Source organism: Dromaius novaehollandiae, chromosome 5 (assembly GCF_036370855.1).
Source record: "Dromaius novaehollandiae isolate bDroNov1 chromosome 5, bDroNov1.hap1, whole genome shotgun sequence".
In the NCBI taxonomy this organism is placed as follows: Eukaryota; Metazoa; Chordata; class Aves; order Casuariiformes; family Dromaiidae; genus Dromaius; species Dromaius novaehollandiae.
In genome coordinates this window covers 47,278,758-47,294,403 of record NC_088102.1, presented here as the reverse complement: position 1 = coordinate 47,294,403, position 15,646 = coordinate 47,278,758, and the positions used below count along the sequence as shown (strand labels likewise).

General features: G+C 36.9%; 1 protein-coding gene across 2 annotated transcripts in view; it reads left to right on the top strand.

The window, feature by feature from the left end:
• The window catches only part of EXT2 (exostosin glycosyltransferase 2), an 82,472-nt gene that overhangs the window by 35,311 nt on the left and 31,515 nt on the right, over positions 1–15,646 (top strand). Inside the window, exons 8-10 of one of the 2 annotated variants that reach the window (XM_064512756.1) lie at positions 2,934–3,065; positions 9,365–9,415; positions 14,550–14,739. In XM_064512756.1, the coding sequence (XP_064368826.1) occupies positions 2,934–3,065; positions 9,365–9,415; positions 14,550–14,739 (373 nt within the window). The remainder of the gene's footprint in view (positions 1–2,933; positions 3,066–9,364; positions 9,416–14,549; positions 14,740–15,646) is intronic. The other variant, XM_064512757.1, reaches the window with a different exon arrangement.

Sequence of the window (15,646 nt, the reverse complement as noted above, 5' to 3'; positions counted from 1 at the left end):
AAAGCAGAAAATCCATTTCAAATGGAATAGACATACATCTTTCTAATAGAAAACTTTCCCAAAATGTTTAGTAACTTAGCATGCTGAGTAGCAGAGACTAGCAAGCCATGTTAATCAGTTCTGCTTTATAAAAGCAAACAAGGTGTGGAGGAAGTAATGAGACCTTGAAACATCTGTTTGGAGACTTAGAATCCCCTTAGAAGGTTTTGAGTTCTGCGTTAAAGAAACACAACTCCAAAAATTACAACCAACTGTGGGAACATATTCTAGCTCTGTACAAAACATTAATTACATAAATATTAGTCTATAAAAAGTAATTTCCCTCTGCCCTCCTCTCCAGTTTCGCTTCAGGTATAAAAGTATAATCTTGCCTGACATTGCAAACATTTTTTCAGCAAGGAGAAACCAGATCAGATCCATTCCAGAATTGCCAAAGGAGGAAAACGGAGTTGCTTATTGTGAAGCCAGATAATTGTAGACATTACAGTATTAATGAACAGTGTCAGGGCAGAATAGGAATGCAGTCTTTTAGTGACAATGAAATACACAGTCCTGTGCTACTTATTTACTGTATAAAGTATATGTTAGAAGGCTACATAAAATTATTTCTTCCTAGTAGTTAGTTTTCTTCTAATAGCAATAGTTTGCTTAAACTGTTGGTTAACGTGAAGATGAAATTTGAAATCTATATTTTCACTCCTGCTTAATAAGGATACCTGAATAGAGAGGTTGTTTAGTTCACTGTTCTGGTCAATGTTAATTCTTGATCTGTTTCTGGTTTTCAAAGTCACCTGCTACTTAGTTTCAGATAATACATGTTTCTTAAGAAGTGGGAAAAGGGCGAAAGGAATACTTATCTCTTCCCTTAGAATGTGTTTGCTTTATTTAGTCCTTTTGTGGTATTTTAGGAAGCTGGACGTTGTTTATTCTTATTTGTTTTTATAATTCTGCTGCTTTTACAGTCGGGCATAAGATTCATTCTGTCCTAAGTTCTTGGTAACAATCTTTTTGCCTGTTAAGTTCTACCAGGGAGAGAAATACAGTGAGAGAAGCGATTCATTTCTAGATTCAGATTGCTTTGCACTGTCTTTGGATGAAAAGCTCCAAAGGACATTAAATTTTGAACATACTCATCTATCTCCTGAATAAAATTTTGGAATATTCTGAAGTGGTAAGGCTTATGGTTGTTAGTGTTTTCTCACAGTAAGATAAAAGTAGTGCTCCAGAGAACAACTTGTCTCTTTCCCTGCTTGATTTCATAATAGTAATGTGGTTTTTTCCTTCTTAAATATTTAACAAAACTGTTCTGAAGAACCTGTTTTACAAACTACCTACAGAGTAGAGTTTTGAAGCCAGTGTTTCAGCGCCAGTTCTTTACTTCTGGATCCCATAGCTTACACTCAGAGTAATGCACAGGATAGCATACACATGCATATGTGTAAATTTGCTTCTGAATTTGCATTTTTGTCACTTGTAATCTTTCCTCTACACTGTTCTTAGACTGAAGAATGCTATAGTACTTCACAAAGTGTGCATGTGGGGATCTTTGTAGTTACCTGCAGGGTGAGGCACACTTGGCACTCATCATTACAGCTAAATGAGATAATTTTGTTTCATCTCGAAGTCTGTAACTCCAAAAGCTTTGTATTCCTTCAGTAACTTAATATTTCTAAATATTCTGAATATTATGTAATATTCTCGTAGGACATGATTAAAACTGGCTGTTCTGTAGAGCCTCTTTGCTGTTTTAAAACTCCACAGAAAGAATAAAATAACACTAGCCCAACTTTGTGTGTTGTGTTGTATTCTGGCTGTGAAAGCTATTTAAGCTTCCAATTATCTGAAAATACCTTTTGTTTTAACTCTTCTACCACCCAGATACAAGTGCATACTCTTACAGCTGATACTGAATCATAGGGAGGTTGTAAATTATGTTACCTTCTGGACTCTTCAAGGTGCTGGAGGATTCCTGAAGAAAAATTAGATTGAGAAAATTCACATCTCTGGGCCAAAAGATCTGAAATATATTTTTTTGGCAAAGGATGTTAACTTCTGGGTTGCATGTGGTCCTACAGGATCATTTGATGGTTCTAGGCATTTAAAAAGTTGGTGTACATCTCTATTAGAGAACCTTATCTGTCAGCATTTTCATTTCCAAAACCCTGTTTTTCTTCCAGCATTTCTGTCTTATATAGAAACTGGAACAAAATTAAAACTTACCTTACTGGCCGTTAGCTTGGAAATGACTCATCTGTGAAATTCAGTGTGTTTGTGTGTAAGAAAATCACATGCTTTGTTTCAGCATGCAGTTTTGTACTTAGCCTGTGTCGTAAAGTAGCCTAGGTTAATGATTTTAACAAATTGGCATATACATACACTTTCATGTAAAAATCTTAATATTTGCTTGTAGAAATAATATTTGGTATGTGGAAGAGTAGCAAGGTATTTGCTTGGTAGAGTTCAGTAGTACTATAATTCTCTAGTTGATCAGTTATTTCTAATATTGCTATTAAAAGGTGCACCTTTTAGGCTACATGCCTTTATTTGGCTATTTAGCTGCACTTTGGATTCCTTTGCCTGGGAAAAACTAAGTATAACAGGAACTTCTGCTCTGTGGTTAAACTGCTTTTGGCATTTTGAGGAGGAAAACTGATGATACAAGTATGAAAGAAACTGATTCCTTCAAGTATTTATGTAGATTCTCCTTGTGCTTAATCACTTGCAAAAGTAATGCTGCTTCCTCTTTTTATTGGCTGTAAATCTTGATTTTTTTGAATTTGACATCTCCAGGATCTGTGGAAACATCCTAGTTACAATAAACATACCTCCTAATTTCATTTCCACCTGTCAGGTAGACTATATTAAACAGATTGTGTATGGCAAACTGGAAGTGGATCTGTGGAGTGTGTAAGTGAACCTTTTTCATTTTACAGGCAAGGTGGTTCTGGGAAGCATATTTTCGATCAATGAAAGCAATTGCTCTTGCTACTCTTCAGATTATCAATGATAGAATTTACCCATATGCTGCCATTTCTTACGAAGAATGGAATGATCCCCCAGCTGTGGTAAGTAAGCTAGTTTGATTCACTCATAAAACAAATTGGTTTTTTTCTTCGTATAAGAGGTATGCACTATGAAACTTGGTAATAATTCTGCGTGTGTGCTGCGGTGATAATTTGTGCAGATTAAGTTAATATATTTTATGACACCTGGCAAAATCACTAGTAATTCTTTTTTGTCCTGGCTGTGAAATGCAAACTTTTAACTTTTGCTATTGCACACTTCAAATTGCTTGCTTATTTATGTATTTATTTCTTTATTTTGCATGCATGCATACACACATGCACATACTTCACTTGATTGTTTCTATTAAATTCAGTGTGAATTTAATGCTCTTAAGAAACTGATAATCAAAATTTTGCTGGAGTGTTGATTTTTTTCCTTGAAAAAGTATGTTTCACTCGTTCAACCCAGCTCGGTCAAGAAGAGACACTGGAGTATTAATTAACCTTCTGCTCCAAGCAGCTGGTTCTGATTTCTACTATATAAAAGCCTGCAGATGATTTTCGCTCATAATCAGTTAATTTTCTCTGTGTCAAAATATAAAAAATAGTTTTGTTTTACTAATTAAAACAAACTCGTTAACTGTCTCACTTTATGATGACATAGGGAGAGCTCCTCTGAAAGCTCAGGAGTAGCGTGTGTTTAACTTTAAACTGTTCAGATTGATAGAGAGTAAACAGTTGGTGACAAAGAGATAGTAGCTCATTGCTGTGTTTCAGAAGAGGATTTTGTGTTGCCTATCCCAAGATCTTAATCCACTGTTGTCACTGAATAAGAGAGTGAACATAGCACTTGTCCATATTTAAGGAACAAATTAAGCTGCAAAAGAGGTAAGTAGTTACTCTACGAGAAGGGGTCAGAACATCTAAACACATTTAAATTATGCTAGCAAAACAAGCATCCTGAAACTCCTTGTAAAAAGAAGAAAAGGGCTTTAGGATTAGTCAGGGTTAAAAGGGAATACAAAAATATCTTTTCCTTGGTTCTCTCCTTTATTGGAAACCCATCCGTTTCTCTGGAAGCTATTCCTACTCTGAGCAGCAACCAGGCTTCTATTTTTTGTTTTTAATATGTACTTGGAAAAATATTTATATTAGTCTTTCAGCGCAGAGGTTTTTAAGCAGAAGGTTTATTACCACAGACACAGCAACTTATAGAATAGTACTCTGAAACTGTGGACAAACACATAACAGCAATTCCATGCCAGGGCAGTATAAGGAATAAACAAGAATATTGTATCAATGTGCAATTGGAGAGAAAAGTTAGAAGGCTGACTGCAATTATCCAGGCTGGAATTTGTCCAGGACATTGGAGTTAACACCTCATATCATGACTCTCTCATGCCACAAGTGGTCAGTTCCTTGGTGATTTTATGTCTCAGTTGAAAGAATTTGATGTTTATCCTAGTCTATGAACATTGCTTAATATGTGCATGAATTCACTTTTTGCTTCAATATAGAACAAAAATGTCATAAAAAGTTCCTTTATGGGCTGTGTAAGCTCCGTATTAGCCAGCAACACAGAGTGCTTGTGAGCCTTTCTCAGAGGGTCAGTGAAAGAAAATAGAATTCAGATCGGGAATTGTTCAAGAGCAGTTAAATTTGTAGAACAGAAGTGCACAGTCCTATGATGTCCATAACTGTGGATTTTGATAGCTACGCTGAGCACGTATAAAAATTTCCTTGCGTCAGACTTTTTTTCTTAACTAGCTAAGGCTGTCGTGTTATGACCCTTGTTCTTTCATTAGAAGCATATAACTGGAGCCTTCTGCAACTTATCTGTGATTTATCTGCAGTTGTTGGTGGTTTTTTTTTTTTTTTTTTTGGACTTTGAATATATTTTCTCTCTTTAAGATGAGAGTATATTACAGTTGCAGTCTATTGGGGGATATATTCTCCTGAACTCCGCTAATTCCTAACTTCAGACAATTTAGAAGGTGGTGATATATGCAGTATCTGCTAGTAAATTTAATAAGTCACTGAGTTCTTAAAAATATATATATTTTTAAATAACTGCACTAGTCAGTTGTCACAATTCCACAGTTTGTCCATGCTTTTCAGTGGGAATAATGTTCCACTTGAGCTGGAGTGTGTTTCTCATCTGAGTTTGTGCCTAATGTGCGCTCGTAGCACTGTTACAATTTCTAGCCAGCCTGGATGAGAAAATACAGTTGGAGAGCAGGTACATATGTACCTTTAGGGTAGCAAAAAATGGTAACTATATACTCTAACTCTGATAAGACAAAATAACTAAAGATAACTTGAATATGATCCACATTTACAGGAAAGTTGCTGTATTTTTCTCTAAATAAACTCCAAGACTGAAGCATTTACAGAAAATTATTTCAGGTTGGCCTGAGGGCCAGGATACGATAACTTAAAATGAAGCACCTATAAGTTAACATTAATACTTCAGTGAAATGCGCAAGTAACTTAGTACCACAAATTTTTCTGTTACTGGCCAGAACTGTACCCCCAGAACTTGTCATTTATATTCTGCCTGTAAATATGACTGGCTCAGCATCCGATTGCATGGTCCCACCTTGTTCCCTGTGACATTGTGTTTAGTAAATATTAAATGCTCTGCTCCTCCATACACTCTTGCTCCCATTATGCAGTTTAGATAGAACCACAGAGTTGCAGAGAAAGTAAGTGGAAGCTATAAGCAGATTAACAGAAAATGAAGAGGGTGAGATCACCATTTTAAGGCAAGGGACTTACTGCAGTTAATCAGAGATTTGTTTAATCAGTACAAGACTCTTACTTAAAAGCTCAGATCCTTGTGCTCTGAGTAACAAGGCCTTGAAAATGAGAGCATGGATTTGCCTGTAGAATAATAATATAGAAAAAGCCAGCTTTAATTGGTTTATGAGCTTACTTGCTTGGAAAAGGATACCTTTCTAACCAAAAGAAGAACTTGTTCTCTGTGTAAGACCATTATGCAGAGGAGAATCCTTAGATAGTGAGAATTGTTATCCTTGGTTTCTCACCTGCCTCTTTGGTGTGATGTTTCTTTTTCTTTGTGTGCTGTTATGGATTAAATTCGTTTAGCATGCCACGAGGATCCTGAGAAGTAAAAGAAAAATAGACCTCAGTAAAGTCTCGTGTTAAAAATTGTTTTGACGCTCAATTGTTGTAACTGTTTCAGATGTAAAATAAAGCAGTAAATGCATTTTTTCTATTTTGACAATAACTCTCTCTCTTGAGCACAACTCTCCAAGGTGTGAATTTTGCTCTTCATTTTGTTGAGCTATTGCAACCCCCATGACTATGCCTTACATTTTAAGAGTCATCATCTAATTTCAGTCTGTTTCCTGTGCTTTGATGTGGTACTGCTGTTTTATTATTTTGACTATAAGATAGGAGAACCAAACCTATTTTGAATTAACGTTTTACAGATTAAAGCCTATGGGTATGCTAGATAGAAGAGGTTGTTAAGGGCCTCAGATATTCGCTTAGGTAGGTTTGTAACAACAGCATGTATGAAGAGGAAGTTGCATCTTTCACAAAATGCTGCATCCAGTTATCATTTGCAAAGCAGCAATTTTAAAGACTGCTGGCTATTTTCTAAAGCTTTCCTTTTTGCTTGAACTCTGATACTTGGGAATTAGGACGTATCTGCAAATGTGGTAATGATTACATACTCTTTTCAAAATGACATTTATGCTTATACCTGAAAGGATTGCTGTTGTCTTGGACAGTGAAAACGCAAGTGACTGATACTTACACATTTAAAATCAGTGAAGCACACTCATGGCTAGATCTGCATATAGATAAGCTTTATTCCTGTTCCCTTCAGATCAGTCTCAACACAAAGAAATACTAGCCCACCTTGTGTTGAGACTATAGTTTCCCAAACACTTTAAACTGCCATAAACAGGCACTGTTACCGAAAAGAGGGATTCTGTTCTCTTCTGCATTTGGATGAAGATTTCTTTCTCTATGTGCTACCTCCTCCTTGTGCTGCCCTGTGCATTTGTATAGACTTGTGGTGAATTAACCCAAATCAGTTTTCTTATTTGAAACTTACCCAGCAAAAGGGGAAAAAAATGGGGAAAGGAAGGGGAGTGGGTGGCCAGGAGACTGCTGCTTTTGGCAGTAGTTTGGCTTATTTTGGCTCAAAACATTAGTGACACCATTGCCTGAGTGTCTTCACCACAGTGTGGATACAGCAGCATTGTGTAAGGGTGTTTTTCCAGGAGGAGGGGGTGTAAGGTATGCAGAAGATAAATGCGTATGCAGTTAATTCCATACTTAATACATTACATGGACGAAGTGATCTAAGCAGTTTTATGTGTTCGTATGACTTCGTTGAAGATTGGCCTTTTCTAAAAGAAAAAAAAGACAATATAATGTGGATTATTTTCCTACTCATAGACTCTCCTGGTCAGGAAGTGGAAGACTAATCACATATAACAGTATACTGACTTTATTCCTAATATGTTTCGGAATAGTACTTTCAATAAAAATGCACTACGAGACATTTCCTCCTTTTAATGAAGAGGGTAAATGACATTTTGCAGTCTGAAGTTCAGTTCCTGGGCCACTTTAGTCCTTGATATCTCTGCTAGTCTTTTGCTTCAAGTGTGCTGGTTTTAATGCCTTTTGTATTTATTGGACCAGTCATTATCCATTACGTTGGGGTAATCAGCTACATTTCAGTAAGGCAGAAGATGACGGCTTGTACAGTATGCTTTCTGATCATTACCAGTTTGCACTGAATTTAGAAGTAATGACCTAGACTTGAGACTTGATCTAGTGTCTTCAATTAAGCACTGTTTTTGCCCTAACAGAAGTAAATTAGTTTCTCTCATGTCATTTTTTTTTTTTGAGATTATTTAAATTCTTGCCTTACTTTGCCTTGTACCTCTCTAACATATGTTGGTTGTTGGAAAAAAAGACTAAGATGGGTTTTTTGCAGTTTTTCTTTAGTTGCTCTTGGTAAAATTCTTGCAAGCCTGCTTACGACATAAACCTATAAAACATCATGCCTTTTGTGCCGGTGGCTGGTTTTGAGTTTTGACCTTGGATGATATAGACTGTATCGTAATAATCACTTGAAAATATCACTATGCTGAACAATAAATGTGCTTTTTACCAGACTTAGTTTCTCCCAGTGAGGCAGGAAACAGCACTGTCATTTAGATTAAACTAAAACAAATAGCCAAATTAACTTAGAGCAAAAAATGCCATTCATTTAGAAAAGTCTGAGCTGGCTGTTCATTTAGAGAATAGTTTGTGGGCTTCAGCCAATTACCAGACAGAAATTTGTAATTTGACCATAATAGACACACTTTTTAAACAATTAAACTATTTCTGAGTTCTTTGGGTAGTATTTAACAGCTTACGGTCCCAGGATGATACCAATGTTTTATTTTTGCTTCCATCTCAGTACCACGTCTCATCTTTGAAACATTAAGCAAATATTAATATATATGTTTAATTGAAAATGAGAGCAACCCAGTACTTTTCTTGGCAATGCACATCTGAATTTTTTTTCCATTGAAATGTATGTATATGCATACACACACACACACGCCTGCACGTTATTAGATTTCTATGCCTATGGTATTTCCAGCTTCCTTGCATGATGGGTTGAATTGGCTGGGTGTAATTTTTCTTTTTTTGCCATGTTAGATGATGCATACGCTTTATTTGAATAAATAAATTTCAGTTTATTAATATGCTTTTGCAGTATTGATATTATGGACAAGTTGTGTATATCACATGTGTAGTTATTCAGCTATAAAAATATTGGTTTTCTTTGTGAAACATGATTTGATAGTTGATTTCTTATCTGCCCAGAGATTAGGATTCTTCTCTTATACAGTGAAAGATAACCTCAGATTTATCTTATGTTATGTGGCTGGTATCTCGCATGCACTTTTATTTTAGGTGTATATGATGTTCTTTGAGGTGTGAAAACAAACTTTTGGATTTGGTTTACAGAATGAGAACCTGGATTTCAAGTTCTACTTTAATGAAATTTTAATCCTTAAACCTGCACATAATCATTTAATACTATTGGGTTTTATTTTCTCTAAGAGGTTTTTACTTTTTCTTTAACTTAATTTAGAAGTAGACACATAAACATACAAGTGAGATGCATGTTTTTAATCTTAGCAAAGTTAGTTCTGAGATGCGCCCAAGTAAACTGTAAAGTTTTGCTGGACAAAGGTGAGGTTGTCTTCATTGCTGTCCTTATCTTTTTTTATTTGGCTACTTAGTGCCTCTTGCAACTTGATAACTGTGCAGCTTGATTTTAAGTAATGGGGGTCGTTAACTGTTTCTTTGTATTCCAGAAGTCATCTTTTCAATGCTCCCAGTCTTTTCTGGATTTGGGAGCATGGAAGGTATGTTAAGCTTCATTTTTCTGATTCAGATTATGCCACAGCATGGTAGAAAATCATTGGGAGTATTTTGGGATCAAGGGGTGCTACTTGTACTTAGACCAGAAAAGAAAAACAACCCAAAACATTAATCCTTTTCCTGGTTCTTTTTCAAAGTGTTTGAATATTCTTATAAAGGGTTATGACTAAATGTCAATGAAATTAATAGAGGCTTTCCAAAGACAGTAAGTGTTATGAAAATCATGAATATCAACTCTATTCTCAATAATTCTCTTCTCATTGCAGATCTGTCTTTGGGCATGTTATTGAAATAATGAGTTGAAGAGATGAACTTGAGTTTTTATGTCAAAAATGTATTCAGCCAAGTTAGAAGGGCTCAGGAAGGATTGGATTTAACTAGCTAAACAAAAAAAGATGCTGAATTATTTAGTGCTGTAGTTATGTAATATATTTTGGCAGTCAAAATTCATGATTCAGAACAGTATCAGATTCCTGCACTCAAGGAGGAGTAGGTAGGAACTCCTGTGTGCCTTACAGCTGACATGTTTTTGAGGATGCTTGTAATTGTCATCAAAAGTGTAACATGCTGGCCACTGCTAGAGGCAGGATGAGGTTATTTGTGGGTGAAGATCTTGTCCAGTCTGGGAAGTCTGGTGCTGAATTGTAATCCTACAGCGTTGTAAGCACTGTGGTTGGCTCTGGAGAAGCAGAGAGGGTTAATTCCTTTGGTTTTGCCCTTTGACCACTTGAGGATGGGAAGCATGATGAAATACTTTCTCAAAGCATTCAATAGAAACATATCATGAATAATTGGAGTGAAATAGAATAAATCAAGGCTTTTTTGGTCTGGTAATTCATAATTGAAACCACATTGAGGTTAGGAATTGATAGTCAGGGTAACCCAGCTGAAAAAGCCATACCCACAGAAGTACAGGATATATCTTTGCTTTGCTTGGATGTATGGAAGAACTGCTTAGCTACTGTACAGTTCAATGCTCTCTAGTCCTCACTCAGACTCATTCAGACTGTGTGGTTTCACTAATATGTTGGTTATAACAAGCACTAAGTCTGATGGTTGCTGAAAATATACAGGGAGGAAAACCCACTGTCTTGTTCATGGGAGCAGTGGCATTTTATTCCTTTAACATGCTGTTGCCACATTTTCCCACTAAATGATAGCTGGGAAGTTCTTGACTCTGTTCCATAATATGGAACAGCTTCTTACAGCCTTGTGTTCCTAGAGATCATTCTGTGATGCAGTCTGTAGTATCTGCTGTGTCTTTCTTTAAGTCTCTTTACGTGGTCTCGGTGTACACTCAAATAGTAAGTTTTGGGGTAGAACCCTGTCTTAGTTATGCCTGGTATTTTGTCAATACATCAGGGGTTCTGTAGCATTTATAACAATTGGCCAGTTCTAAGTCCAGTTGTGTCAATTGACGTCTGGGGACTTGTACCTATTTCACTTTGCATCCTGCTAAGAATGATCTGTTTAAACGTTCTCTGTTAATTCTAACATGAAGGCTCCCCATGAAGTCCAGCCTTAAGCATCTCACATAACAAGGATTCAGCTCCCTTGATATCTTGCCCTTAATGCATTAACTTCTCCTAGAACAGAATCAAGTTGTTTTTAATGACCAACAGGGAGAGTGATACTTAATGTGTCAATAGTAAAGGACAATGCCTTATTACTAAGTGGAAACTGTGCATGTGTGTGTGCATACAGAGGCGCACTTGTGGAACGCATGTACAGGGATAGCTTCACTAATTTGAATCCTTTCCTGTGGGCATATCCATTCTGAGAATTCTCCTTTCTCCCCAGCTTCAGGCTATCTCTAAGCTCTCACTGTCATTCTGGGTCCCACTGCTTCGGCTTTTCTTGTGGTCTGCAAAAGAGCTGCAAAATAACTGAGGCTGCAAGATGAAGTGGCATGAGATTGCTCTTAGGAAGCTGGCATTTGAAACTTGATCCTTTTTGTCCATAAAAATGATTCACAGTAAACAACCTATCAATTTGAGATTAATTATCCTGGCTCCTGTAATGGTGTTAGCTGGGAGGGCAAAAGTAAAGGATTGTCTTATCCATAGTTGAAGGTCAGCACTTTGTCAAAGAAGAGCGAGGGATGATCAGTCTGCTCCTGTTTCTTGCTCTTCTTTCTGAGAGTGAAAGTTCCTATGGATTTCCATCATGAGTGTTAATAAAGATGGGGATAGAGCGAATGATCCTTCACTGCTTGGTTTCTTGAGCAGTGATTGGGAGAACCCATCCCTATGTCATCCATTTCTTGCTTCGCTGCCATAATGGAGATTTAATTAGGTTGCTGTTGAATTAATTGCCTGTATGGTTTGCTTTTCCCAAGCAGAAGTCTGGAATACTTGAGTAAATTATGGAGGCTTGAATTTGCCTGATTTCCTGCAGAAAGTGGGGTCAATAGGTCTCAGACTGTAGACACACTCTTCAGGCAGGCAGCAGGGGGTTGGCTCTTAATGGCACTTCAGAGATGCTTAATTGCCTTTTTGAAATGTTTTTCTCAAATGAGAGGCTTGGTTCTCCCATCCATTAGAATCTACAGGCTTTTCCCTCCACCACTGCTTGTTAGTATATGTGGGCAAAAACACCTGAGAAGTTGTCTTATTTTTATAACCAGTAGGGGAGAATTTTCATATTTTCTGAAAGTAAAAGTTGGAATTTAGGTAATGTTGTACCTAAAACTTAAGTTTTTAAGAGAAAGCATGATCATTTTTATATGCAGACATGCATGTGCTTGCACACATACTTCTTTATTTTTTCTGTAAGTACCTAAGAAGTCTTAGATGATAGAAAGAGAGTAATCCTTTTCTGGGGATGTTACAGCAAATAATTTCTTAGGATGTGCTGTAGCCAGAAAAAAAGTTGCTAAATAAAGTCAACTTCATGTGAGAGCAGTTAATTTAGATGGTAGTACTCACCTGTATGTAATAAAAAGAACATTGTCCGTAAGATTACTTTAGCAGTTATTTCTTCTTGTAGGGCAGAAACATAAGATTTTCTTGGCACTCTGCTGAGTATGGCGTTCAACTTCTGCTACAAGTATTAATAAAAAGAGGTTTCTTAATGTCATTTAAAAAGCTTCTCAATGTTCCAGGGATCATTTGGGGAACAGCAGCCTTGGGGATGGGGAGTGTGTGGAAATCAGTCCGTAAAGCGTTAATGAGATAGACTGTGCTCTGGTAACATTTAGGTTATGATTTGATATAGAAATTACTGAAGCTGAAGTAAAATCAAAGGGTTGTGCCTCTCTGCCAGCAGTCTTCTCATAAAATCAGCAAAAATATTTGTAAAAACTTTAATTTTAGAAAATGTTATAATCTAAAAGAAGATCTGTCTCTGCACATTATCAATTCCTAAAGTAGCTGATACGTATTTTCTGAATTATTAGTGTAGTCCTCCGCTATCACAGGTTGCCATGTCCCTTTCCTGAACCAAAGCTCCAGTTTATGCTATTACTATTTATACATTATCCTATTACTCCTGTTGGGGAAAAAGTAGAATTTCATGCCTTCCATTAGGAGCCTTAGATGCAGTTGATATCAATTATTGCTTATACCAGACCTGAAAAATGACATGTATGTCTGAAAACTAGTCTGTTTTTTTTCCAGCTATATCAGTAGTTCTAATACAAGGTATTACTTCTCTTGACAAATCCTTGTCTGGAACATATCCTTAGGCCATCGTGGATGGAATTGTGTGCTGACACTGTGCTTAAATTTAACTGGCTCTTTTCCACCTCGCATATTTATCCCTCCCCTTCATTCTTCATGTGTTCGTAGAAGGAAATCCTATTCACATCGTAATTTGTTCTCTTATGCTAAAATGGACAAAATGTTATCATTTCTTTAAGTAGAATAGGTTCTGTATTCCTCTCGTCCTTGTGATTATGAAGGATACTCTAGTTAGAGGTGTCATCAGTCATAAATGAGGAAGGTGGTTGTTAGATCTATAAGGAAAAATAACCCAAAGAGTAAATAAGGAAATTTAAAATTGCAAATTTATTTCCTGCAAATATGAGCTGATAACTTTGAGTCTGTAAAACCTGTGTTCCTCCTGATGCAAGCAGACCTGCAGTATGAGTTTGGCTGAAGATTCTCACAGTATTTCTGGAAACTGTTAGCAGTTACTACCCTATTATGAGTGTGCTTAGTTTTTATGGTCTAGGATTCAAGATTTCCCTGCAAAAAAGCATCAGTTTCTGCTTTCCCAGCTCCCCTTTTCACCTCCTCCCCAAAGGTCTTGTTTTTCCCTTTGCTGCTCTGTCCTGCCCTTGGTATTGTGCTTGGAACGTGAGCTGGAGTGGAAAAGTTGAGGCTGCAATGCCTACTCCTGCTTTTTCATTGCTACCGAACGCTTCCTTCCCTGCTTCCTCCCCGCCAGCATCAGTTCCAAATGCGGTTGGCACATTCAGTGCAAAATTAATTGTCTGTCTTGTCTCTTGCCAGTTGAGCTTTAAAGTCTTAAAAGGAATGCTCTAGTTAAAATTCAGGAGGAGTAAATAACTCTCTAAAATTGATGTTTGCATCTCATGCCTCTTTTTATAAAATACAGTAGTTTTTTTCCACCCCATTGAACAAGCCCAGTTTTGTGAAGGTTGATACATTATTCCTCTTAGTGCCTGCTTTTGCCTTTTTCACTTGGGTGCCCATTTTATGTCAGGGTTATGTTTTCGCTGCTTTAGTTTTGTTGTTTTAAACTCTTTTCCCTTCTGAAATGGTAGTGCTGATTAAGTCTGTGTTTGTTTACTGAGTCCTGACAAACAAAAATAAAAAGAAAATCTTGAAGTAGTGATTAGTGAATTGAGCCATGTTAGCTGGGTTCAAAATTCACCTTAATTTTTCTTTCCCACAAATCTATCTGCCCCTTCCACTTAACTTTTTTTCCTGAAACGCCTTTTGTATTAGTTAGGCAAAAGTGAAAATTGAATTAAGAAAGAAATTGGAAGGGAGGATTTGCAAAATTGTTGAATCACACTTTTGCCAGAGCTGGTGAATCAGCATTCCTAATTCAAACAAATTCCAACTCTGACAATTATATTCTAGCTATGTGAGTTCCTCCCTATGGCAATAATTCACTTTAATTGAATCATTCTCCTGTTTTCCTTCACAGAAATGGAGCAGTGTAAGTAACCCACTCTTCCTTCCACTGATCCCACCACAGTCCCAAGGTTTCACAGCTATAGTTCTGACCTACGACCGGGTGGAGAGCCTTTTCCGAGTCATCACTGAAGTGTCTAAAGTGCCTAGTCTATCCAAATTATTAGTTGTCTGGAACAACCAGAATAAGAATCCACCAGAAGGTAAGACCTCATGGCGTGTGTGGTGGAGGAGGGTGAAACTCTGTATAGCCTGCCAATTGCACCTGTTACAAAATGACCTCTCTTCTGTTTTATTACTGTATCTTCTAAAACTATTTCATAGTTACTTTCAAAATAATAAACGTGGATTTTTTGGTGTCAATGTCTTTGAAAGTGAAATGAGAAAGGCCAAAATAGATTAAAAGAAAAAAACATGCCAGTGGTTTTACTGCCAATCTCTGAATGAAAGGTTACAGATGCAGTAGTTGTAGAAGCATTGTTGTTAACTTTATTTTGGAGAGGGGAAAGGAGAGACTTATCTTATTTGTCAGTGCTTAGTTTTAATTTTCTGTAAACACTTCTCATCGCAGTGAATACTTATCCTGCTAGAATGCTTTCTAGAGCAAATTTGGTTCAAAGCAGCAAAGTGTTTTGTATGTTTGGAGCTATAAAATAAGTGAATGTTTGACTGATGAAATGAAAACTTGAGACATTTCAGGTGTCTGAAAAGAAGTTCCCAGACTAACAGGATATCCTGTGAAAATGCTAAGGCTGGCCCAGTAAGACAAGAAAAGACATATTTGTGCAGTATTTGAGGTTGTGCTTTGCTGGCGTGGGCATCTGCTGGCAGGGCATGCTGCCATACTGTGTCAACAAATTGCTTTTAGTTCAGATGTAACTTCAAATAGCAAAACTGCCATTACAACCTCTTCTACACAATGATCTGCATGTAGAAGTATAATTTTCCTAAGCTGTTACTGGCATAGCTGTGTTGATCAGCATCAGCTCCACCTCCACCAATATTGTCAATCAACAACTGTCAAAACTTCTGCAGTGGACAAGAGCAGAGTGGTTAAACGCATATCCTTCCTTTAGGCCTTCTTAGCTCAGGTATTCTACTTGCTGTCTC